This window comes from Corella eumyota, chromosome 4 (genome assembly GCF_963082875.1).
Source record: "Corella eumyota chromosome 4, kaCorEumy4.1, whole genome shotgun sequence".
Classification (NCBI taxonomy): Eukaryota; Metazoa; Chordata; class Ascidiacea; order Phlebobranchia; family Corellidae; genus Corella; species Corella eumyota.
In genome coordinates, this window is record NC_137493.1 from 4,365,947 (window position 1) to 4,392,758 (window position 26,812).

General features: G+C 27.1%; 5 protein-coding genes across 5 annotated transcripts; 1 reads left to right on the forward strand and 4 right to left on the reverse strand.

The window, feature by feature from the left end:
• Positions 1–8,369: 8,369 nt before the first annotated feature.
• On the forward strand, positions 8,370–10,983 carry LOC145750251 (uncharacterized). The gene has a single exon (XM_082566241.1). It carries the CDS (start codon positions 8,469–8,471, stop codon positions 9,660–9,662), a length of 1,194 nt encoding a protein of 397 aa, XP_082422367.1. The 5' UTR covers positions 8,370–8,468; the 3' UTR covers positions 9,663–10,983.
• A 456-nt stretch (positions 10,984–11,439) lies between these two features.
• Positions 11,440–16,561, reverse strand: LOC145749927 (uncharacterized). Its single transcript, XM_082565810.1, has 11 exons — positions 16,550–16,561; positions 16,218–16,389; positions 15,726–15,851; positions 15,204–15,372; positions 14,791–14,991; positions 14,370–14,485; positions 14,032–14,230; positions 13,346–13,522; positions 13,043–13,204; positions 12,395–12,595; positions 11,440–11,648 (listed from the first exon to the last, which is right to left on the reverse strand). Exons 2-11 carry the CDS (start codon positions 16,329–16,331, stop codon positions 11,440–11,442), a joined length of 1,674 nt encoding a protein of 557 aa, XP_082421936.1. The 5' UTR covers positions 16,332–16,389; positions 16,550–16,561.
• Positions 16,562–17,397: 836 nt separating this feature from the next.
• On the reverse strand, positions 17,398–23,829 carry LOC145749346 (E3 ubiquitin-protein ligase AMFR-like). The gene is made up of 14 exons (XM_082565095.1): positions 23,476–23,829; positions 22,558–22,740; positions 21,959–22,101; positions 21,524–21,721; positions 20,949–21,124; positions 20,654–20,837; positions 20,302–20,422; positions 20,062–20,185; positions 19,710–19,777; positions 19,453–19,611; positions 19,086–19,180; positions 18,823–19,012; positions 18,635–18,733; positions 17,398–18,404 (listed from the first exon to the last, which is right to left on the reverse strand). The coding sequence occupies exons 1-14, from the start codon at positions 23,795–23,797 to the stop codon at positions 17,953–17,955; spliced, it is 2,514 nt and encodes an 837-aa protein (XP_082421221.1). The 5' UTR covers positions 23,798–23,829; the 3' UTR covers positions 17,398–17,952.
• Positions 23,830–23,951: 122 nt separating this feature from the next.
• On the reverse strand, positions 23,952–25,531 carry LOC145749347 (2-(3-amino-3-carboxypropyl)histidine synthase subunit 1-like). Its single transcript, XM_082565096.1, has one exon. The coding sequence runs from the start codon at positions 25,389–25,391 to the stop codon at positions 24,129–24,131; it is 1,263 nt and encodes a 420-aa protein (XP_082421222.1). The 5' UTR covers positions 25,392–25,531; the 3' UTR covers positions 23,952–24,128.
• On the reverse strand, positions 25,466–26,533 carry LOC145749348 (phosphopantothenoylcysteine decarboxylase-like). Its single transcript, XM_082565097.1, has one exon. It carries the CDS (start codon positions 26,018–26,020, stop codon positions 25,466–25,468), a length of 555 nt encoding a protein of 184 aa, XP_082421223.1. The 5' UTR covers positions 26,021–26,533.
• Positions 26,534–26,812: the final 279 nt, after the last annotated feature.

Genomic DNA, 26,812 nt, shown 5'->3' on the forward strand with positions numbered 1-26,812 from the left:
GTCACGTGATATTTTTGGCCAATGAGATTGCATACAAATTTTTTTTAAAAAAATAAAAAATTTTAAATCGAAAAATAATTGTTGTGTTAGAACTGCACAGGTCCAATTACCGTGTTTACAAAATATTTTTCAAAAATATTAATATTCATGAAAGTTATGAAACTTTTATTAAAAATTTATGAAATCTCAAAACCTAAAATTTTGTATTTTATTAAACGCGCATTGGCCTAACTAACATTCAAGATCAAACATTTCGCGAAAATTTTTAGTAAAACAAAAGTTTGGGGTAATTTTTATTTTGGTTTTCATTAGGTCACGTGATATTTTTGGCCAATGATATTGCATACAAATTTTTTAAAAAAAATTTTCAAATTTTAAATCGAAAAATAATTGTTGTGTTAGAACCGCACAGGTCCAATTACCGTGTTTACAAAATATTTTTCAAAAATATTAATATTCATAAAAGTTATGAAACTTTTATTAAAAATTTATGAAATCTCAAAATCTGAAATTTTATATTTATTTCGGCGCGCATTGGCCTAACTAACATTCAAGATAAAACATTTTGCAAAAATTTTGAGTAGAACAAAAGTTTGAGATAATTTTTATTTTGGGTTTAATTAGGTCACGTGATATTTTTGCCCAATGATATTGCATACAAATTTTTTGAAAAAAAATAAAAAATTTTAAATCGAAAAATAATTGTTGTGTTAGAACCGCACAGGTCCAATTACCGTGTTTACAAAATATTTTTCAAAAATATTAATATTCATAAAAGTTATGCAACTTTTATTAAAAATTTATGAAATCTCAAAACCTAAAATTTTGTATTTTATTAGACGCGCATTGGCCAAACAAACATTCAGGATAAAACATTTCGCGAAAATTTTCAGTAAAACAAAAGTTTGAGGTATTTTTTATTTTGGGTTTAATTAGGTCACGTGATATTTTTGGCCAATGATATTGCATACAAATTTTTTGAAAAAAAATTAAAAATTTTAAATCGAAAAATAATTGTTGTGTTAGAACTGCACAGGTCCACTTACCGTGTTTACAAAATATTTTCCGAAAATATTAATATTCATAAAAGTTATGAAACTTTTATTAAAAATTTATGAAATCTTAAAACCTAAAATTTTGTATTTTATTAGACGCGCATTGGCCTAACTAACGTTCAAGATAAAACATTTCGCGAAAATTTTCAGTAAAACAAAAGTTTGAGGTAATTTTTATTTTGGTTTTCATTAGGTCACGTGATATTTTGGCCAATGATATTGCATACAAATTTTTTAAAAAAATAAAAAATTTTAAATCAAAAAATAATTGTTGTGTTAGAACCGCACAGGTCCAATTACCGTGTTTACAAAATATTTTTCGAAAATATTAATATTCATAAAAAGTTATGAAACTTTTATTAAAAATTTATGAAATTTCAAAACCTAAAATTTTGTATTTTATTAGACGCGCATTGGCCTAACTAACATTTAAGATAAAACATTTTGCGAAAATTTTCAGTAAAACAAAAGTTTGAGATAATTTTTATTTTGGGTTTAATTAGGTTACGTGATATTTTTGGCCAATGATATTGCATACAAATTTTTTGAAAAAAAATAAAACAAATTTTTTTAAAAAATAAAAAATTTTAAATCGAATAATAATTGTTGTGTTAGAACTGCACAGGTCCAATTACCGTGTTTACAAAATATTTTTCAAAAATATTAATATTCATAAAAGTTATGAAACTTTTATTAAAAATTTATGAAATCTCAAAACCTAAAATTTTGTATTTTATTAGATGCACATTGGCCTAACTAACATTCAAGATAAAACATTTCGCAAAAATTTTCAGTAAAACAAAAGTTTGAGGTAATTTTTATTTTGGTTTTTATTAGGTCACGTGATATGTTTGGCCAATGATATTGCATACAAATTTTTTAAAAAAATAAAAATTTTAAATCGAAAAATAATTGTTGTGTTAGAACCGCACAGGTCCAATCACCGTGTTTACAAAATGTTTTTCAAAAATATTAATATTCATAAAAGTTATGAAACTTTTATTAAAAATTTATGAAATCTCAAAACCTAAAATTTTGTATTTTATTAGACGCAAATTGGCCTAACTAACATTCAAGATAAAACATTTCGCGAAAATTTTCAGTAAAACAAAAGTTTGAGGTAATTTTTATTTTGGTTTTAATTAGGTCACGTGATATTTTTGGCCAATGAGATTGCATACAAATTTTTTTTTTAAAAATAAAAAATTTTAAATCGAAAAATAATTGTTGTGTTAGAACCGCACAGGTCCAATCACCATGTTTACAAAATATGTTTCAAAAATATTAATATTCATAAAAGTTATGAAACTTTTATTAAAAATTTATGAAATCTCAAAACCTAAAATTTTGTATTTTATTAGACGCAAATTGGCCTAACTAACATTCAAGATAAAACATTTCGCGAAAATTTTCAGTAAAACAAAAGTTTGAGATAATTTTTATTTTGGTTTTAATTAGGTCACGTGATATTTTTGGCCAATGAGATTGCATACAAATTTTTTTTAAAAAAATAAAAAATTTTAAATCGAAAAATAATTGTTGTGTTAGAACCGCACAGGTCCAATCACCGTGTTTACAAAATATTTTTCGAAAATATTAATATTCATAAAAAGTTATGAAACTTTTATTAAAAATTTATGAAATTTCAAAACCTAAAATTTTGTATTTTATTAGACGCGCATTGGCCTAACTAACATTTAAGATAAAACATTTTGCGAAAATTTTCAGTAAAACAAAAGTTTGAGATAATTTTTATTTTGGGTTTAATTAGGTTACGTGATATTTTTGGCCAATGATATTGCATACAAATTTTTTGAAAAAAAATAAAACAAATTTTTTTAAAAAATAAAAAATTTTAAATCGAATAATAATTGTTGTGTTAGAACTGCACAGGTCCAATTACCGTGTTTACAAAATATTTTTCAAAAATATTAATATTCATAAAAGTTATGAAACTTTTATTAAAAATTTATGAAATCTCAAAACCTAAAATTTTGTATTTTATTAGATGCACATTGGCCTAACTAACATTCAAGATAAAACATTTCGCAAAAATTTTCAGTAAAACAAAAGTTTGAGGTAATTTTTATTTTGGTTTTTATTAGGTCACGTGATATGTTTGGCCAATGATATTGCATACAAATTTTTTAAAAAAATAAAAAATTTTAAATCGAAAAATAATTGTTGTGTTAGAACCGCACAGGTCCAATCACCGTGTTTACAAAATGTTTTTCAAAAATATTAATATTCATAAAAGTTATGAAACTTTTATTAAAAATTTATGAAATCTCAAAACCTAAAATTTTGTATTTTATTAGACGCAAATTGGCCTAACTAACATTCAAGATAAAACATTTCGCGAAAATTTTCAGTAAAACAAAAGTTTGAGGTAATTTTTATTTTGGTTTTAATTAGGTCACGTGATATTTTTGGCCAATGAGATTGCATACAAATTTTTTTTTTAAAAATAAAAAATTTTAAATCGAAAAATAATTGTTGTGTTAGAACCGCACAGGTCCAATCACCATGTTTACAAAATATGTTTCAAAAATATTAATATTCATAAAAGTTATGAAACTTTTATTAAAAATTTATGAAATCTCAAAACCTAAAATTTTGTATTTTATTAGACGCAAATTGGCCTAACTAACATTCAAGATAAAACATTTCGCGAAAATTTTCAGTAAAACAAAAGTTTGAGATAATTTTTATTTTGGTTTTAATTAGGTCACGTGATATTTTTGGCCAATGAGATTGCATACAAATTTTTTTTAAAAAAATAAAAAATTTTAAATCGAAAAATAATTGTTGTGTTAGAACCGCACAGGTCCAATTACCGTGTTTACAAAATATTTTTCAAAAATATTAATATTCATGAAAGTTATGAAACTTTTATTAAAAATTTATGAAATCTCAAAACCTAAAATTTTGTATTTTATTAAACGCGCATTGGCCTAACTAACATTCAAGATCAAACATTTCGCGAAAATTTTTAGTAAAACAAAAGTTTGGGGTAATTTTTATTTTGGTTTTCATTAGGTCACGTGATATTTTTGGCCAATGATATTGCATACAAATTTTTTAAAAAAAATTTTCAAATTTTAAATCGAAAAATAATTGTTGTGTTAGAACCGCACAGGTCCAATTACCGTGTTTACAAAATATTTTTCAAAAATATTAATATTCATAAAAGTTATGAAATTTTTATTAAAAATTTATGAAATCTCAAAATCTGAAATTTTATATTTATTTAGGCGCGCATTGGCCTAACTAACATTCAAGATAAAACATTTTGCAAAAATTTTGAGTAGAACAAAAGTTTGAGATAATTTTTATTTTGGGTTTAATTAGGTCACGTGATATTTTTGCCCAATGATATTGCATACAAATTTTTTGAAAAAAAATAAAAAATTTTAAATCGAAAAATAATTGTTGTGTTAGAACCGCACAGGTCCAATTACCGTGTTTACAAAATATTTTTCAAAAATATTAATATTCATAGAAGTTATGCAACTTTTATTAAAAATTTATGAAATCTCAAAACCTAAAATTTTGTATTTTATTAGACGCGCATTGGCCAAACAAACATTCAGGATAAAACATTTCGCGAAAATTTTCAGTAAAACAAAAGTTTGAGGTATTTTTTATTTTGGGTTTAATTAGGTCACGTGATATTTTTGGCCAATGATATTGCAAACAAATTTTTTGAAAAAAAATTAAAAATTTTAAATCGAAAAATAATTGTTGTGTTAGAACTGCACAGGTCCACTTACCGTGTTTACAAAATATTTTCCGAAAATATTAATATTCATAAAAGTTATGAAACTTTTATTAAAAATTTATGAAATCTTAAAACCTAAAATTTTGTATTTTATTAGACGCGCATTGGCCTAACTAACGTTCAAGATAAAAGATTTCGCGAAAATTTTCAGTAAAACAAAAGTTTGAGGTAATTTTTATTTTGGTTTTCATTAGGTCACGTGATATTTTGGCCAATGATATTGCATACAAATTTTTTAAAAAAATAAAAAATTTTAAATCAAAAAATAATTGTTGTGTTAGAACCGCACAGGTCCAATTACCGTGTTTACAAAATATTTTTCGAAAATATTAATATTCATAAAAAGTTATGAAACTTTTATTAAAAATTTATGAAATCTCAAAACCTAAAATTTTGTATTTTATTAGACGCGCATTGGCCTAACAAACATTCACGATAAAACATTTCGCGAAAATTTTCAGTAAAACAAAAGTTTGAGGTAATTTTTATTTTGGGTTTAATTAGGTCACGTGATATTTTTGGCCAATGATATTGCATACAAATTTTTTGAAAAAAAATTAAAAATTTTAAATCGAAAAATAATTGTTGTGTTAGAACTGCACAGGTCCAATTACCGTGTTTACAAAATATTTTTCGAAAATATTAATATTCATAAAAGTTATGAAACTTTTATTAAAAATTTATGAAATCTCAAAACCTAAAATTTTGTATTTTATTAGACGCGCATTGGCCTAACTAACATTCAAGATAAAACATTTCGCGAGATTTTCAGTAAAACAAAAGTTTGAGGTAATTTTTATTTTGGGTTTAATTAGGTCAAAAGGTCGCGCGAACAATTCAATGTACGCGAAATAAAAAAATGTTTTTTTGTTCTTTTAATTATTTTCGAAAATTTCTTTATCTTGAGCATTAGTTATACCAAAACAGTTCTAAAAAAATTTAAAAATCAATGTCATAAATTTGTCATAACTCTCGGAAATATTAATGTTTGCTAAAAAATTTTTGCAAGCACGACTGTTAGAACAGTACGGTTTTATTGGTATAGTTATCTTTTGATTTAAAAAAAAAAAAAAAAAATTTTAAACTTTTTTACTATTGTGCTAGGGTCACGTAATCATATGACCGGCCCTATGTACGCAATATACAAAAAATTGGTAAGTCGATTATTTTGAGGAGTCTAAGTTGGAACCAAACCTAGGGACTCAGTACTGAGAGTTGTGGGCCTTTCGCACTGAGCTAACTGCCACGACCTTTCAATGATGCAAAATTGTATACATAGCTTAAGTAAGCACTTGTAATAATAAAAAAAACTAGATTTATTTGATAAATAAAAAAAGGTATGCATAAACATTAACTAAGAATATTACAAACCTTTGATTTTTAATAAACAAACAAGCATTTATATATACAATACAAACAAAAACTAATATTTAACCCAGTTTTAAGTTGGTGATATTAGGAAATAAATTATAGTAAATTTTAAATTCTTAAAATTGATTTTTATTAAATAAACAAGCATTTAAATATGATAAATAAACGAAAATTATTTTTCTAATATTTTTTTAATTACTTATATTATAAAATACATCATACCAAATTTTCAATGCTTAATGTCAAACTTTAATTTTTAATGAACAAACCAGCATTTAAATATAAAAACAAACAAGAATTATTTTTTAATTTATTTTCAAATTATAAATATTATAAGATAAAACCGACCAAAATTAAAAAACCTAATAACAATCTTTAAATTTAAATAAACTAACACCTTTTAATTAGTAATTAGTGATAAAAATTAAATTTGTTTTTGAGTTACTAATATCATGATATACAATTGACAAAAATTTAAAAAATTAATAACAACCTTTAAATTTAAAAAAACAAACACCTATTAATTAGTAATTAGTTTTAAAAATTAATTTTTTTTTGAGTTACTAATATTATGATATACAATTGACCAAGATTTGAAAAATTAATAACAATCTTTAAATTTTAATCAGTAAACACCCATTAACTAGTAATTAGTCGTAAAAATTAAAATTTTAATTCATTTTTGAGTTACCAATATCATGATATACGATTAACCAAAATTTAAAAAATAAATAACAATCTTTATATTTTAATAATCAAACACCTATTAATTAGTAATTAGTTATAAAAATTAATTTTTTTTTTGAGTTACTAATATTATGATATACAATTGACCAAGATTTGAAAAATTAATAACAATCTTTAAATTTTAATCAGTAAACACCTATTAACTAGTAATTAGTCGTAAGAATTAAAATTTTAATTCATTTTTGAGTTACCAATATCATGATATACGATTAACCAAAATTTAAAAAATAAATAACAATCTTTATATTTTAATAATCAAACACCTATTAATTAGTAATTAGTTATAAAAATTAATTTTTTTTTTTGAGTTACTAATATTATGATATACAATTGACCAAGATTTGAAAAATTAATAACAATCTTTAAATTTTAATCAGTAAACACCTATTAACTAGTAATTAGTCGTAAAAATTAAAATTTTAATTCATTTTTGAGTTACTAATATTATGATATACAATTGACCAAGGTTTGAAGAATTAATAACGATCTTTAAATTTTAATAAATAAACAAGCAATTAGTAATTAGCAATAATTAAATTTTGAGAATAGGAGGATTGGAACACACTATTATTCTAAAAAACATACTAAAATTTTAGAATTTAATATTTACAAGATCAAAAGTTACTCTATTTCAAAATTCGAAAAAGTAAGAAAAAAAAATAATAAAATTGACAATAACAATATGTTTCGAAATCTAAGATTTTGAACCATAATAAATACACTGACAATAACAATATGTTTCGAAATCTAAGATTTCGAACCATAATAACTATTTTATAATCGCATAATTTAATTTTTAACTAAAAATTATTTTTAAAAAAGTAAACGTATTTAAATAAATAAAATAATTCTTATAATTTTGTTTACTTCCACCCATCAAATTTTAACACAAGTTGCATAGTGTATTTTTTAAAATGTACATTTTACAAGAATAATGTTTTCCTACTTTTAGCAAATCGATATAAACATTTTGGCAGCCCTGCTATTCTATCATCAATCGAAATCAATCCGTCAACTGTCAACAATAACAAACTCAGCGAAATCAAATGTAAAGTCAGCAATTTGTTTTATTGGGAAGTTGCAACACACTTTTTTTAAATAATACCCTATTTAAAATAGTGACTAATGCAAAAAACAGTTCTTCGAATTACTAACAGTGCTACAGGGTTAGGCGTCGCAAGAAAGTAAAATTAATGAAATTTTATCGTATGTAAAAAATAAGTATTATTATTTTGTCAAAATATTTAGATTACGTCTACCGACCGCAGTTCTGTATATTGGAAGTTTAAAATTTCTTTAAAGTAATTAAACCTTAATTAAAGCAGTAAATATAATCCATCCAACGTTAATATAATTTTTTTGCAAATAATAATAAAAACGAAGAAATAATAATAAAAACGAAAATTTTTAGAAATAATAATAAAAACGAAAATTCACGGCAACAATTTCTATCTTAAATAAAAATGAATTTTGTTACTGAAATGTAAATAAAAACAAATTATTGTGGACAAAAAATGAAGGTCTCTTGTTGTTGTTTTACTTGTTATTTTGGTGATCCGGAGGTGCATAAAGATGATGAAGAGGAGCGACTTATTGTTGACGATTCCAAACCTGTAAAAGTAGAGGTTCCCGTGAAAAGTCCGGAATCCATTAAGCAGCGCCATAAACAGGTTGCTAAGAAAAAAAGTGACACCTTGGATCTCGCCGTAGAAAAAAATGACAAATCGAGTGATGAAGAAAGAATTGACAGAAAAGTTAGGATTTTAAAGAAGTATCATGTTGAACCAGCAAATTTAAATGAGCATGAAAGAGTATATCATAAACAAATAAGCGAAACTGAGAACATCAGTCTTAAAATTGGCATCAAAACCTTGTTGCAAAGCGGAGTTGTAAAAATCTTTGCTCTTCAAGCCTCAAATGTAATGTTCATGTTACACAGTAAATCTCCACCTGACACCCTAAATGAGGATAAAATTGTTGTGCAGTTGCGAACAAAGGTGATACCCAACGAAGCACGAGGTCATAGCAAGAAATACGAAATACGAGAAAGTTCTACTGGGTCCATGAAATTCATAAATGAGTGCATTCACGAGCTACAATTAATCGAAGTCAAACATTCCAAGGTTCGATTCCGAATTTACCATGTTTTAAAACATCACAGAGACATCTTGTTAAGTGAATACATTTTAAACCTTAGCGATCTTGATTACGAAAGCCCAGGAACTGTTAATGTGATATTAGAAATGCACGACCCCGATCAATCTAATGTAAAAATGCCAATAATTTCCGAAACTCGTAAATCAATGAGTAGCATCAGTAGCATCCAATCTACATGCTCAGCTAACTCTTCCTTCCACCAGGACACGTTAGGTGTTGTGGAGGAGACCGTAGGAGATACAGACTCTGAAGAAAGGAAACCGGAGTCTATAAAAAAAAAGAAAAAGTCAATGTTGAAAACAATACGAGCCAGTTTAGATCTTGGACAAGTAAAAAATTCACAAGAAACAGGGCTTGAACGGCTTAAGAATAATCCCGTCGAAGCAATAACTCCTGTAGAAAAGATGCGACGTGGTCTCTTGCAGCGCTCTTCAAAAGTCAGCCAGCTCGAAAACAAAACGGACGAAATGCAAAGCGAAGCCAAAAACTTTAGTGCAGTGACTCAACTGCTGCGAGAAAAATACCAACAAAAGTCAGAAAAATCTTCATAAGTCTTTATAAGGCTATTGTACACAAACAAAAGCTAACAACATTGATTAAATGTTATTCACATCAGTTTTGGTCCCAGTTCGTTTTAGTGAAACATTTTTTAAGCAACATATATATTATATATACTCTAGCTTTACAATTTAAAGTTAAGGTAGCACAATTTTTAATTAGTTATAAGCTATATATACATGAACTATTTAAAGCCATAAAATAAACATACCTCAAACTCACAGGAATATTAATGCATGTAATCTAAGGTGGGATAACCAAGAGCCATAACTCTTAATTTTTTTAAAATATATTATGTTTTTTTTTTATTTTAAATCAGCTACTATTTTAACATTTTTCACAATAATGGTTGAAAATGTAACCTAATGTTTTTTTTTTGGTTGCATTGAAGTATATACAAATTATATATGGTCTATAAACAATTCAATACAATAAAATTAAAAATTTATTAAAATTTTTAAAAAAAAGTTAGAATTAATTTAGTTTGTTAAAAAATAAGAAAAACAAAATTTTGGATCATTTTTGTAAAATAACACCAAGGTTGTGTGGCTGCTTTATAATAGCTTCCTGAATACCAGGAACACAAAATCACAACTTTAATGAATAATGATTCAAAAAAATTTACCTTTTTTACCAATAATTTTTCAAAACAAAAACTTTTAAAAGCCATTTACAATTGCGTGTGTTAATTAATACTGTACTTACATGACTTTAGTCTATGTGTAGGTGTTGAATATAGTATTAGTTCTGCGTTATTTCGTGGGTTGTGCAATTCCTTTTAATATAGTATGCAGTGTTTAATAAGACAATATTGTGTTAATGTATTGCGTGGGCTGATTTATTTTTAAACAGCCTTTTTATTGTGGCAATAGGCCGAGTTATAAAAATGTGCATGTTCTTTATTTAATTCTGTGAAAATTATTACTGTTATTTATTCTATCTTTTTTTTTTGTATGATGATTGACCCAAAGTCTTCAATTTAAAAGTTTTTTTTTTACTTTAAATCAAATGCAATTCTCATTCAAATCTAATGTGCTTTAAAAAAAATTTCCAAGTGCTTTATTAGTTGTTATTTCAGCTTGTTTTTAAAAAAAATCTGGTGATTATATTTTTTTAACTCATTAGAAAATAATTGTATATAAGTTAAAAGCAAAACCAGAATTTATTTTTTTCTTGTTTTGTTTTAACAATATTTGCTGCACTTGTTTTTTTTATCTTTACTGCCATTTAAGATTAAATATATTTTATTATTTTATTTATTCAGAAAAGTTATAAACTATATTCAGATTTTTATATTTTACTTGCTTTTAAGTTTGTTGCGCTTCGCAAATTAATTTGCAATTAATATTTTTCTGTTTAGAAACAATTAGCTTGCTTGCCAAAATTTTGAAAAAGTTTTTAAATTTATTTACTTATTGTTTAAGCCTTTCGTTTGTTCTTATATGTTCCAAGAAATTAAAGTGCATTAAAAGTTATTTTAAGAATAAATTGGGAAAAACTTGTGTTTTGTTATAGCCTAGGTGACATTTATTTACATTATTTTTAAATATTATTATTTATAGTGCAATATGGGAAGTGGTAAACTTTTGAACTAAGTGTATTTTATCAGTAAAGTTTTAAGTTAGTAAACAACTTGATACCTCTACAACGAAGCAAATAACAAACATATGCCACACAATTCTAACGCTAACTAGTCTTCAATCTGTGATGTTTCAAATCCACACAAAATTGACCTTTTTTTTATATTTTATTTTGAGTGTGTTAAAATGGTTACAATTCGGCATGCACCGTCACCTCATTATCAACTATTTCTTCTTCGTACTTGACCTCAAATTTAGCACCAGACTTGCCAGCTCCTTCTTCTTTAACTGCCTCTTTTTCTTCTTTAACTTCTGATTCTTCTTTTACTTCCACTTCTTCCTTTACAGGTTCATCATCATATGGGACAGAGATGTAAACATCATCTTCCAATATTGTTTCTGTTAAACAAGATTACAATTTTTAAGACGTTGTTTGTTTTTATTGGGGAGTTAAATGTCTATATTCTTGGTGATAAAATTAGGTGGATGTAATATTATAACACTTAACTTTTAGAGTGTTTGTGATTTTAGAAATACTTTGACCTTGTGTTTTAGGCACAACAATATCTTATGACACGAAAGTTGAAGAATTTGTTACCATAGGCTAACTTGTTTGTAAGCTAGCTTAAATATTAATTACTAATATGTAAATACAGGTAATGCAACGTGTCAATTTTGTGTATAACTAAGATAAAAGAGGTCAAGTGTATTGGGGAACTCAATTAAAAGTTTAATAAAGGCTAAATATGTTGTACAAAATTTCTTCACTAGTTGAAGGAAACATGAATTTAAAAGAGTTTTATTTTGGTAAAATATGACATATATGCCTATATACTTTTTTATGACACACATAAAATAAGGTACTTTAGCCATAAACTTAAATTGAAACTTGTTAAAGTAATAAATTGGGTCCAAATAAAAACTGACACCAACATTTACGACGATGTTTGGTTTACGATTTCACTTGAGATTTTCCGTTTTTTTATTTACATTAACGTTTAAGTAATGAAATGTTATTAATCTAAAATTCAAAATTAAACACCAATCGAAAAGTCTTTATTATGTTCATCTATAGCATTTTATAGTATTTAAATACAAATATACCAAAAAAAGGTTAAAATATAAGGTTTTTATTAAATTATTACCTCCTCCTTTATATTTAGTATAATCAAAAACAGCAACAACGCTGGCTGTCGGTTTGATCGAAAGATCAAATTCTAGAACTTTGGTGACATTGTCTTCAGCAGAATAAACGTCATAATCCAAATTCAAGGAAGTCACGAGCGCGCGTGATGGATCTTTTGCATTTAAGGAAATTGTTCCATTGTTATAGGAATGCGTAGTTGCTAAGAAATAAAAACAAGTTTTAATTTAAATATAAATAAACACTAAATTTGCAAAAAAAATTATTAACAAAAAATAAATTATTTTGTATTCCATGACAGATTAATTAATTTTTAATTTTTACACCAGTTATGTAAAAGTTACCATTTAAGGCGTACTTAGTTATATCATAATGTTTTAAGCTGGTCTTAAACCCTTAAAATAATAGAAGCCCTGGTATTGGGATGCCTTTGCCATTTTAAATATTGTTAAACAGGTTTTGGCTAAACTAAACCAAGTTGCAGCCTACTTAGAGGCATTGCAGAATGAAAATAAGGAGGATCGAGCTCAGGACCATATATAGAAAATTCACCGATAAACTTTTTTTTTTTTAAATGTGTAAATTTTTTGATCATTGACAGTTTTTAATATATTGAACCACACATTTTAAATATTTAAGTATATATTACCTTTTCTTAAATTAGAGATTTGGGTGCCTTTGACACTGAAGCTTCTAGAACAAGATTTTTCACCAAGATTAACCATAACAAAAACTGTGGTGTCAAGTGATCTGAACACAGCAATAACACAATCATCTTTATTCGTCCATTGTTTTCTTACTACTCTTGTTCCTAAAAATATAATTGGAATTTTGAAATTAACAATATATATTAAAAAAAAAGATTTTTTCCCAAAAATTTTTTAAGTAAAAAAAAATTAAAATTAAAAGGTCATTAAACTTATAAAAAAATATTTATAAAAATCACATTTACTTTGTTCAAGGTATGGCAAGAGAGTTGAGAGGGAAACGTAAAGTTGCTTGGGTCGATCAATTCTATCAAATAAACCATTACACCCTTGTGACCAGAAATAATCATGGGAGTAAACGTAAATAGATTCCCTGAACCCATGTGAATATTGTAGAACTAAGTTGGCAAGCAGTCTCACAGCTGTAAAAAAAGTTTTTTAATTTTTGAAAAGTTTTTAATTTTTTTTTTATACAATTTAATTTTTTTTGGGGAAAGGGTGTGCTGTTAAAATAATTCTAATGTGTATTTTAAAAATTAACTAGTTTTACATACATATATTTAAAAACTCAATTCAAAGGCCCATTAAACTTAAACTGGATTGAACTAACTTATCTTTGACATAAACAAAATTTTTTATTTAAAAAAATATATTTTATTACATTGACATAAATTTTAACTAACTTCTTTTTTAAAAGACCTTGTAATGATTGATTGTTTAGATTTATTAATACCCTGTGGTTAACAATAAAATAATATTGAAAGTTATTTTATAACAAACTTTAATTTTTCAATATTGGCTAATGGAATCTTTTTTAGTGTTGTGTTCACATAGTAAAAGCTTTAGAAAACAATTTTTCCAACACAATTAAATTTAAGTGTCATTTTTGCAAGCAAGGTCGCTGCAATTTACGAATAATAACTTAACATACCAATTTCAGGTGACTGTGACATTGTATTAGGTAGATTGTCCATCTTGTAATGATATTGGTTATGTAAACCCTTGTAACACACTCCTAAATCTCCATTGTACTCTAGGTCATCATCTTTATTTACTTGTCGGGAGGCAGGCTTGTAACCAAATGCAGTGACTTTTACTTGTTTTTTTGGCCAGGACGAAGGAACGGTGGCCTGTGGCACAAAAGAAGTGTCATGTTTAGAATTTAAAAAAATATTTATTGAATTAAACAAATAAATTTTATAAAGGCAGAATAGGTTTTTTTTTATTAAAAAAAAGGGAATTTTGATACCGAAACAATAAATAAATCACCTGTATTATTTGCTTAAACCCTAATATTTGATGTTCAATTTCTTCTACTGAATTTCCATTATCCCAAACATGTAAACTCCAACTATGCAGCATATCATATGCATCTCTATTTTTTACTTAACATAATAGAATATTAATATAAATAAGAAACATTTTTAGTTTTTAATTTGAAAAAAATTTAATTTAATATGTTTTTACAGTTTTAAAAATTTATATTTATACAATAAATAATTGTGAACCAAAATATATAGTAAAACATTTCAAATCTATTTAAAAATTAATTTTTGTCATGCATTATATAGTATACAAATAGTGTTTGTTTCGTTAAGAGTGTATAGGCCTTTTTTAAAATTCGGTTTTTAAAATATTATTTACAAACCTATTCACAGTAATACATAAAATATTTCTTAAAAAAATATACCTAGAGCTTCGATATATGGTTTAGCAGCAGTTGGTGACGAAGTACCCGGTCCAACAAACTTATGTTTTTTGAGATCAATTTTCTTGTCTTTTAACTCATACTTAATTAGTTTTAACATAGTTGCATAATCATCAGGATCAACATACATCACTTCTTTACTGTCAGGTTCATATGACAATTCAACGTAGGGTATATGAAATTCTTGTGAAACAAGTTCAAAAAAAGATTGTTTTTTTATTTTGAGTTGAAAAGGATGTGTAAATATTATTGTTGGTTTTTTAAATGACAAATGGTTAAACTTGTTGTTATTTTTTTAACAGGTTCTTAGATTGAGTTTAAAAAATTTACTTTAAAATAAATTAACTAGAATTGTTAATTTTTTTAAAATAAAATAATTCTACGTAAAAACTTACTTTCACTGTCTAAATACATAAGCGAATAAACGTAAAATTTTGCGACATCAGGAAGGAATTCTGGAGTGAGTTGACTATACTTATCAAACTCATTCTCATTTCGTTTTAATTCCTCCATGTATTCTTTAGTGAAATCTGAATCTTTTACCATTTCTGGTTCTCTTCCTTCCTGAAAATCAGTATTTAAAAGGCCACATTACAATTTAGCTTACAGTTGGCATGTTTCAATAGCACAAAAATATGAATCTTTTAGAGTTTAAACATAACTGCATGACAGAAAACTGTTTAAGTTTAAAAATATTTGTAAATTAAAAACGTGTATAGTTTTTTGATAAAGTTGAAATAAATTAAAAATTTAAGTTGATATTTCAAGGTTGACAAAGTTTAAAAGATTAATATATTTTAATTTTATATTACTTTAAACAAATAAAATAATTTTAATTGATAAAAAACTTAAAAACAAAATAGAAAGAGATTTAAATTAAAGTTCACATTTGATTCCTAATTAATGATAAAACTTACCCTTATGGCTTGTTGGTACTCTAACCACTTTACTCTTTGGTTTGGTGTCATAAAATAGGAATTGGGAACTGTAATGGCAGCATCTATCAAATCTATTTTGTTGTTTTTTAAAAAATCAGAAGTTTCCTAACAATATATAAATCCAATTCATACAATTTCCTAATTTTTTTAAAAATAGTTTTAAAAAAAATCATAAATAGTATTTTAAATTTTAAAATTAAACCGCTGTGTATTTTTTTGACACTTTTAAAGTACGATAAACTACAGATTAAGCACACCCATAATTAACTTTAACAACAAATGCTTATAGGTTGATGCCAACCCTTTTAAGCTGCATTTTCACTAAGCAATCTAGTTACTTATAAACATGTAAAACGATTGCCATCAATTTTTGCCTGCCCATCAAGAACTTAAGATCTTTATATTTTTAAGGCCTTGTAACTGGACCTGTACACTTTAGTAACAAAAATCAAATACCATTTAAACACATACCAAGAATAAATTCATGTAGTATTTAAGGTTCATGTAAATTGTGTCAACCCAATCCTTCATTTGTTCATCTGAAGCCTCTCTTGGTGCTGGTGCAGCAGCAGATACTTCCCACATACCGTGCCAAAATGCCAAATTAAAGGATGGACCCAAGTCTTCTAACAAATGCTCAAATCTGTAAAATTTTACGTTTTTATTTTTAATTTTAAAGTTTCGCGAATTCTTTTTGAAATTTTCTCTAAAATCAAGATTTATTTATATTTTATTTACTTAATCTGAAAAAATAACTAAAGTACTAATGACAAAATTATTATTATATCAAAAAAATGATTAACCTTGTTGCATTATTCCCAGTTATCGTAACTCCAAACTTGACCGGAAGATGGGATAAAAATTGTAAAGCGTTAATTTCATAGAAATCTTCATTTTCTACTTTTTGCTCTTCCCCAGAAGACAAAGAAAGAAAACAAATTAATATAAGAACAAAATTGATTTTTAATTTAATAAATTTAAACATCTTGTCAAAATTGTTTTCTTTAAAACATATACTAAAAAGTTTATTGTAAAAATATTTGATAAACAGCGTTGTTAAAAAAAATTGTTTTAATTTTCAATATAATGCGAAACTATTTTTAAATAAATGAAAAAGTGTTCAAAAATATTAAACTTCTTTGTAACACTAAAATCTGTTTTAGATTTTGAACACATATTTAATTTTTTTGAATGCATAAAATTACTTTTGAAAAAATCAACGCTAACTCAAAAATTGCCCGAAAAAATTTAACAAAAAAATCTAACCCATTTTTTTAACTTTCTATTATTTTTTAATAAAATGCTAACTTTTTTAATATATTATTACCATCTTAACACACGTGGCTATATAACTACACACCACGTTACATTAAGACGTAATTGTGTTTGTTTGTGATGTCATAATCCAAAAACAAACAAAGTGATGTGAAATAAACAGATGCCACTTTCGAAGATAAGATAAAAGTTAAAAATAAAAAGTTTGATAAACTAAACATTGAGTAAACCAAAAAAATCGATTTTTTTTATATTTAATATTTTATTAACAACCAGTTTAGTCCATGACTAGAACAAATAAAATTAAAATAATTTTATATATTTTAATGAATTTTTACATTTTTTAATAATGTAAAAAATATTTACAATTGAGCAACCAATTTTTCCATAATATTATTTACATGCAAAATAGCAATTAAGATATATTTGAAAAATAATATATTTATATTTACAAATTAAAGGCATTGTTGTAGTTTAACTAAATTTAAAAATAAACTAAACATTTGAATACCAAAATAAAACCATACCCATAAATTTGTAAATAATTTTAAAATAAAAGCACTTTTTTTAAACTAAGGATAAATATTTTATAAATAAAAACGTAACTAAGTGCCGAAAATGAATTTTACATATTTCTACTTATAACCAAGCCCCTTAAAAATTAACACAATACATCAGAAGTAACTACATACGGGACTCAAAAAGGGAGTTTAATGCTCTTACAACAAAATAAAATTTAAATTTTTATCAAAATAATTAATAGGATAAAAGTATAACCAGGTGCTTGTATTTTATTTGCCCAATAACCGAAGTTTTTATTTTTTGTTTCGCTTTTAAATTTTCCAATTCCGTTACCACATATTCCAGTAATTTTATTGTTATTCAAAAATAACTTAATTTAAGTTTTGGGTGACGCTATACAAAAGGAAATTTATTCAAGGGAATCATCAGTCATTTCATTATCATCTTGTTCATTATTGTTTAAATTACTTGGGTTCGATTCCCAATTAGAACCGTTTTGCGAATCACGATGACTAAGTTCATTTGTGTTAAAACGGGCGAGCGGAAAGGCAGAATTTTCTGCCGTATTTTGTGAACTTTCTGCAGGAACTTGAGAATTTCTGGCGGAATTAGATTTATTTAAATTCTGGTTTAAATATTTAAGTCTCGCCTGTCTTAAAAGTTCGCCGCGTCTCGATCTTAAAACCTTCTCCCTGTCGTCAGGTGTTTTAGAAAATCGGCCACCTGTGACGGTGGGGTTTGACCCCATAACCTCGGGGTTTGTCGCTGTGGCCCTAAGACTTGTCCCAACTGTAGATTGTTGTTGTATGTGGGGCATTACATCCCTGTAGTGGGGCCGGGGTCTGGTTGAAGCCTCCGCAACTTAATAAAAAAATAAAAAATTTAAATAAGGTAAATGTTCAAAACTTTTGGATCACTTTACTTTAAGGTCTTCAAAAAAAATCTAAGACCAATAAAAGTATAAGAGAGAATTTGTGAGGACCGTCAGTAAAGAGAGGTTTAGCAAGGATCGTAAACTAGAAGAATCTGTTTTAAAGACCTAAAGTTTAAGTGAGTTAAATTTTTGTTACAATGCGAGTACCAAGACCTACCGGTGTTACTTTGATGTTGCATATTGTGCGTCATGAAAGGGGAATGAGTGTAAACTCTTGGTTGGACCACTAACCTCCGCCGTAAATGTGGATGATGATCTGAGAAACATTTTTTTATTTTAAACTTTTTTGTAACAAAACTTTTTAAGTTTTAGTTGTTAACAAAAAACACTTAACTTAATACTTACATGTAGTGTCTTGTGTTGGCAACGTTGGTTGAGGCGGTTGAGCGACCTGGAACTCTGATTGGTTATTTGGTGGGTCAGGTGATATGATTTGATTGGTTGTCACAGTAACACGACCTTCTAGAATGTTTTCCATGGTAAGTTCAACTGATCCAGTTTGTCGCAAATCTGTGGCTATTACAGGAGCCGGAATCTTTGAAAGGGTTTTGGTTAAATTTTGATAAATCTTTTGTTTGATTTTTTATAAATGTTTTGAATTATTTTACCTGTGGAAAGACTTCTCTGACCTCCCTTACCATGGAATCGAACTGGGAACTATTAGGTTGGTTTGCCACTAGATTTTGACCTGTGCGTGTTGTCACTTTAAAAAAAATTTGTGGTTGTTTTTTTTTACCAAAACTTAAAAAATTTAAGATACTGCATTTAATATAAAATAAAATATATTAACTGCTACAAAAAAAATGACTTTTGCACCTCATATACAAAAAAAAATTTTCAAGTTTTCTAATTTGGTTTTAGACGAATCATAACCACATCAAAAGGAAATTATGTCAAATTATGTCATCCTTTTTTTTCAAAAAATAACAAAAATTTTTTAACTTTTAAGGTGAAATACAAAATATAAAGTTTTACCCATTGCCTGGGCCCCATGTCGAGAATGCATGACCTCAACAGAGAAACTGGGTAACCAACTTGCAAACCGGGACCCATCAAAGTGCCAGAAGTTGCGCTGAGCCCTGACATTTAACCCTGCAGTCGGGTTGGGGACAGCACCTTGACCCATGGGACCACCTAGAAATGCAAATTTTTAAATTAAAAATTAATAAACTGCTTAATTACAATAGATAGTAAAAATGTAGATCGTGAAAATAACACAACCAAATATTTACCAGTGTTAGGAAGATCGTCATTGATAACTCTTTCATTTTCATTTTGATTTCTAATTCCAAGTTGTTTTCTGTCAAAAATTTAACAATTAAATAAATGTGTGTTTGTGAAAAAAAATTGTTTTGTTAAAATGATTAAAAAAATACAAAATAAAAACAAGCTTAACTTTAAAAGTGTTTAACTACTTCATAAACCAATATAAATAAATAAAAAAAAAAAATTAAAAATCGATTCATGAAAAAAACTTTAATTTTTTGTACTTCATAATTGTAAAGGGGGTATGCTTTCTCAACAAAGACAAAAAAATTAAAAAACCTAATAAAATTTTTAAGAGACCCAATATCAAATTCTAACCTGCATGTAGGACAGGTTGTGTCTTGCTCCAACCACGATCGAAGACAGGGAGAATGGAAGAAATGTCCGCAAGGAAGTTTTCTCGCAGTTTCCATAGCCTCCCAACAAATAGCACACTGATCCTCTGCAATTAAATCAAATTTAATTTCCATTTTTAATTTTTTTTTTCAAAAAATTAAGTATATACTTTTATTAAACAAAAAAGTGTTTACTGTTTGTAGAACAAATAAAAGTGCTTACCATGAGCTTCGAGTTCTTGTTTGGTAGCTTCAGGAAACTGGGCTTCCATATTTGCAACAACTCGTCGATAATTTTTGTGACGCTTCAAACGTTTTTGAATCTCCGAAAAAAAGTGACGCAACTAAAAAAAATCGAAAAAAAATTATAAAAATCGAAAAATCGATAGGGTGTAAAAAAAACAACATTTATAAAAAAAATAATAGTGCCTAAATTAATATATTTTTCTTTAGCAAAATAGTCTAGAAAATACATTATATTATACTTTCTAATTCCTTTTATTATGGTTGCTATTATACCTAATACCTGCCTAAACATTTACCCTTTTCTCGAATAAAAATAACATTAGCTTTACCTGCATACAGATAACAAGACTAGCCATGGAAAGCCAGATGTTACCAGAGAATAACATATGAATGTGGTGAACCAAGTTAAATGACAAAGATAAGAGTTCCATAACAAGGTCAACGTGGTAGACTAAAGTTGCTTTCTGTTCCCATAAATCCTCATGACGAATGTCATATAGGTGGATCCCATATCTATAAAAAAATGTCAGCAATTTAAAAAAAAATTTTTTAATAAAATTTATTTTTTATTTTTTTATATCATTTTTTTTAAAACAATTTTTAGTTTGGTTTTATATATATTACCTGATCATGACGTGCATGCATTTGATTATAATCAATAAACACTCGGCCAACATAAACGCCATCGAGTGTATATCGGAGCTACCCTCGGCAGACGAAACAATGTTTAATGTGTCGGTGATACAAATAAAACACAATGCAATGCAAGATATAAATATAAATACCAACAAGCTGACAACCTGTAAAAATTAAATTAAAATTACCAAGTTTTAAAATATTTCAGAAAAATATATATTTTTATTGATTTCTGTAATTTAAAAAAAAAATGATTTTTTTACAGTAAAGCTATTACAAATTAAAAACAAATTTTTTGTACAAGTTTAAGGCATCGAAATTTATTTTAATTAAATAATTACTTTTTAAGTAAGGTCAAATAATCAATTATTTATAACTTTATACTTTTAATAATCAATTAACCTAATTTTTTTAAACATATCTATATTACACTACACTATTTTAAAAATTGATGGAATTTTTAAGCCATTTAATTTAAGCTTTTTTTGCAACACAAAGTAATTTTTAAAAAATAGCGTTATTAAAAACATTTTAATTTAGTTATAAAAAGAATTTATTTCTACCTTGCCGTGATAGTACATCGGTGTGTTTGGTGAGAATGACAGAAACTCGAATCTGTCCTTGCACAACTTAGTTAACAGCAACAGAAATGCAATGGCAGTAAACCAGGACACCCAAACCAACACTTCGGTCATCGATTGAACATTCATTACACCAAAAATAAAGATAAATTTGTAGAACACAAAATTCCAGAATTTATCCTGAAAAAAGGAGACTTAAATTTATTAATTGATGGTTGGGTTTTAAAAAAAGTTGTTTATAAAAAATAAATGGCTACTTTGAGTCAATTAAATATTTTATTTTAAATTGTTACCTTTTTTTACAGAAAATGATATTATAAAAAATGATAATAAAGTTACTAGTAAAATATGTATAGTATTGTCATATGCTTTCAAAACAACCCAAAATTTGCAAAAAAAACTACAAGTATCTTTTACCTTCAGGTGCTGTCTTTCAATTAGTCTTAATTTCCCGAACACAATTTTCTGAATAACTTGAAGAACAATCATAAGCGTGCAATACACTGAATTAACAACAGCCACCAAGCTTAAAGGTTCCTTTATCATCAGCAAAAACACTCCTAATATTTAAATAATTTATGTAGATTAAAAACAAAAGTAGAACAACAACTTGGCAAACAATATTACATGGATTTGTTGAAAATGATCTTTTTGACTTTCCAATACATGGAAATATTTTTGATATGATTTATTAGAATTAAAAAAATAGAAACCTAGATAAAAACTAGATGAAGAGTATTCTGCACAATTTCCAATAGCCTATTTATTTTAATTTATCAATGCTTTTATTAAAGGTCTAAACTTAGCCAAAAAATGGGCTATTTAATTTTAGTTAAAAACAATCAACTTAAAACAGCTGACAGTTAAAAAATAAAAATAAATTAATATTAAATGACAAAACTATATTAGGTCTGTTACTATGCAAAACTTTTAAAACAATTATTTAAATTTTACAAAAATCAAAACCAAAAAAAAAATTATCCAAAATATTTCAGAAAACGAGAAAAACAATTTACCGTAAGAAAATGAAAACTCTCCATTATTTATTGACTGAGCAATCATAGTCCCCACATAAGGCTCCTCCTCCCCATCTTCATCTTTCTCAACTTTCCTTTTCACCGAGATCTTGATACTCCCTAGCATCGATGTAGGGGTTTCCCCATTAGGCAAGGGTTTAGGGTAAGACCAGACATTAACATCTGAAAATTTAATCAAAAAATTAAAACTTTTTTTTGGCAAAAAATGTTTAATATTTTGTAAATGTGTTAACATAATTAAAAAATAAGTTGCAAAGTGCAAAACTGAGATGGAATAAAAGTAGGTATATATATTATCTTCAAAATTAGAGCAAATTATGTCATCCTTTTTAAAAACATTTTACAAAAAGCACTTATAATAACCTTTTTTTCACCTTATAACCTTTACTTCCTGCTATTGTTTTTCTACTTTCATTAATATTAATATATTTATTTTTTTATTGCATAGCCTACTTATTAACAAAATAAAGCAATTTGTAGACAAACTTTTAAATTTGTTTGTTGATTTTCATTGAAGTTTATTTTATTTTTTTTAATTTTAAGCTTTAAAATCAAAGCTAAAACAACAGGAAATATAAAACATTTAGGACTGTCAGTCATTATTTAATTAGGCCAATTAGAAATGATTAATAACAAAACATTTATATTCAACCATTTTTAATCAAACGAAAATCATGGTAAATTGATCCATAATATAATTCTATTAACATAATCTAGTGATATTTTGACCCCCTTAAACATCATTTGTTTAAAAACAATTTAAAAAAAGACCATTACTCTAGATTTTATTTTTAGTTTCAGCTGATTATGCTAACCAAAAAACATACTGGCACCAGAATTACAAAATTTTTTTCTGGTTCTGTTTAAATACACACTAAAATAAGAAAAAAATGTTACCTTGCTCTTCTTCTTCTTTGTGTTCATTCTGATTTAAATTTTCTTTCAAATTTTCTAAAACTGTCTCATTCCCATTTTCCTTAATCACATTTTCATCTTCTACAACCGGAACTTGAGAGTCATTTAAATTAACTTCGGCCAAAGTTTGCGCTTTTAAATCCTGCTCCGATTTTACAGCTTCCTTCATCTTTAGAACCTCCTGTTCGTCGATCAAAGATGTTCTAGCTGCCATTATCGCCATGGCAAGAAGCCCGATGCTAACAAAAGTATACGCAGAAACACTTGGGGTTGGAAAACGACGTAACACAATAATCGTCGGCATTTTTTTTATAAATTTTTAAGTTTAGAAATAAAAAATCTAAAAATAATAATCGTTTTTATGTTTTTGTTAATTTTTATATTTAAATAAAGTTATTGCATTTAAGTTTTTATACAAAACTTTAATCTTAAAATTATGTTAAAGTTTTCAAATGTTTATATTGATTTGTTGTTTAGAAGCAAACATAATGTTAATTGAAAAAACATGACTATTGATTAAATGTCATAGATAATTAAATAAGAATAAAAAAACAATAGCATCTCAAAATCTATATTTACTATATTACCACCCTATCTTAAAAATACAACATATCAAAATCAAATTACTGTTTTTTTCAAGTAGTTATATTTTTTTTGTTAATTTTCATTCTTGGTTTAGGTGGGGGCCTATAAGAACTATTATTAGGAGTCCAAGGTCCTGTGCTTTCATTAGCATAAAAGTCCATTGGATAGTTTTGCTTAAATTCAACCTTTTTTAAAGCCACCGATGCTTCATAAGGATTAAGCAATGGTTTATCATAAGCTGTGCCCCAGTCAATCGACAATCGAGGGCAAGATGTTTGTACCCAAGCATCTACTCCAGTAAATAGTTTAAGTTTTTCGGGTAGAATTTCTGATAAAAGTACAGTGACTACCTCTTTGCCAGCTTCTTTGATGCTGTTTTCAAGATATTTTAACACTTTCGGGGAACCTTGCCTGCCAAGTGTGCCTAGAATTAACCCCCAGCTCTTTCCCTTTGCTGCTTTATCGATTTCGGTTTTTCTGTTACTCAACATAGTTACGTGGTCATAGGTCTCAAGTGTAAACTTTTTGCTGTATGGGTCATAGCAATATGCCGGTACTGTAGGATTTGAAATCATAATTGACTCTAAATGAAATCTTCCATCGCCCAGAAAAACTAAAGCGTCTGCATTATAATCGCTTGCTAAACGAGATGAAGTGCATCCCAGCACCTCTCCAGGTGATAATGGTTTGCATTGTGGAATCACAACCTCAATACCATGCTTTGCCATTTCAAGTTGGGTTGATTTCAGTGAGTTGATAAATTGAACTGTGCTAACGATTACTACCTTACTTCCGGGTTCAAAATTATGCTTTAATGTTTCGTTGAAATGGGTGTTATCAATTTTGATATGCACAAACACATATAACATTTTCATATCAGGCATGTTGCTTATCGGAACCAAACAACTGTGGCCATAGTGTATCATGAAATCACAACCAAGAGCTCTGGCAGAGTAATCATCAACACAACATGCGCCATAAGTCACATCAGCCATTATAACAGTTTCAGCATCAGTAAACGTTTCGATGATGTCCGAAATAATGCAAGAAAACATTAAAAGTCCTTCTGGAAATTGCAAAGCGACACATTTTGCTTTTGTTTGTTGAACCCTCCAAACACTCTTGTAAATTTCGAATTCATAATTTTGAGGCAGAATTGAAACAGCAGCCTCAAGTTTTGGGTCTTTCAAAATTTTGTCCGGTATTTTGTTGTTGGATAAAACTCTTGCATTTGCCGGGCCGTAACGTTTTCGAACTGGATTAGCTTTTACAACAGTTGTTACTGAATTTTTTAAATCACCCTTTTCTTCCATAATTTTAAAGGTCTAAAACTGTTAATACAAAAACAAATTATTAAAAAAACTAGAAAAAAAATATTCTTTATAAATTACAAATTTAGCTTTTCCTTAAGACACAATACAATATCGTCAACATTTGCCATGGCCCCTATGCCTGTGTCACCACAAGCTAAAGTTTTACAAATTGGGGGTATCTCAACACAACCCCAGCTTTTTAAAATGTCCACATTTAATTTAGTCACAGGGTGATTCCACATGCGGGTATTCATAGCCGGACAAAATAAAAATAACTTTTCAAAATCCCATGCCCTAGCAATGCAAGTTACAAGATTGTCACAAATACCATGCGCCAATTTTCCTAAAGTATTTGCATCTAATGGAGCAATAATCATAACATCTGCCCATTTTCCTAGGTCAATATGCAGAATATCGTCCCCAATTTCAGACCATTGATCCCATTCGTCGTTATCTTGAAAAAGATCATCAAAAAATAAGCTTGTATTGAAAAAATGTGTCGCACATTTAGTGGTCGCAATTTTAATTTGTCCTTGTTCCAAATTTAGTTTTGTTAATAATTTTTCAACAAATTTTGGTAATTTTATAGAAGCAACACTTCCCGTACAACATATAAGGACATTAACCATATTATTGAAACCTTAATTTGTAAGCCTGCTACATTAAATTTATGTGTTTGTATCAGATTTTTATTTTATTATAGCCAGATCATTTAGTTTTCTGTTTATTTCAATTGTTAAAAAAACTAAGATGCACTAGCCAGCTAGCTGACTAGTTTGCTTGTTATTGTCTAAGTCCTAGTTCTCATTTGATGTGTTTAGAAGCCCTTAGCTGTGAGCTTTTTGTCAAAATTCTTGACATTCCATACTCAGATACTGTAACACACTTACCATTGACCAAAGTACAAGACAATTTTTATACACCCAGACACAGACAGACAGACCAACATTAGTATCTAATCAGTAGTATTTTTGGTTCCTGTTTTCTTGTTTTAAAACCATTAGGATATTAACAAAATACAACCTAACACGTCAGCGGTTTAAAGTTAACAAAATCTATTTTTAATTTACCAAGTATTGTACTCTAGTAACTATCAGACTGTACGTGTTGGTTGTCTAAAAACAAATTAACACGACCTTACGTCACTTTCCCATTTTACTAAAATAAGGGATGTACTAAAACCAGAGGGTCCTACTAAAAACCGCCCGGTAGCGACCGGTGGCGACCGGTGGCGACCGGTGGCGACCGGTGGCGACCGGTGGCGACCGGTGGCGACCGGTAGCGACCGGTGTGTTTAAATTCGTTTTTAGTTAAATTAATTGGCGACCGGTGTGTTTTAACTCATTTTTAGTTAAATTAATTGGCGACCGGTGTGTTTAAATTCATTTTTAGTTAAATTAATTGGCGACCGGTGTGTTTTA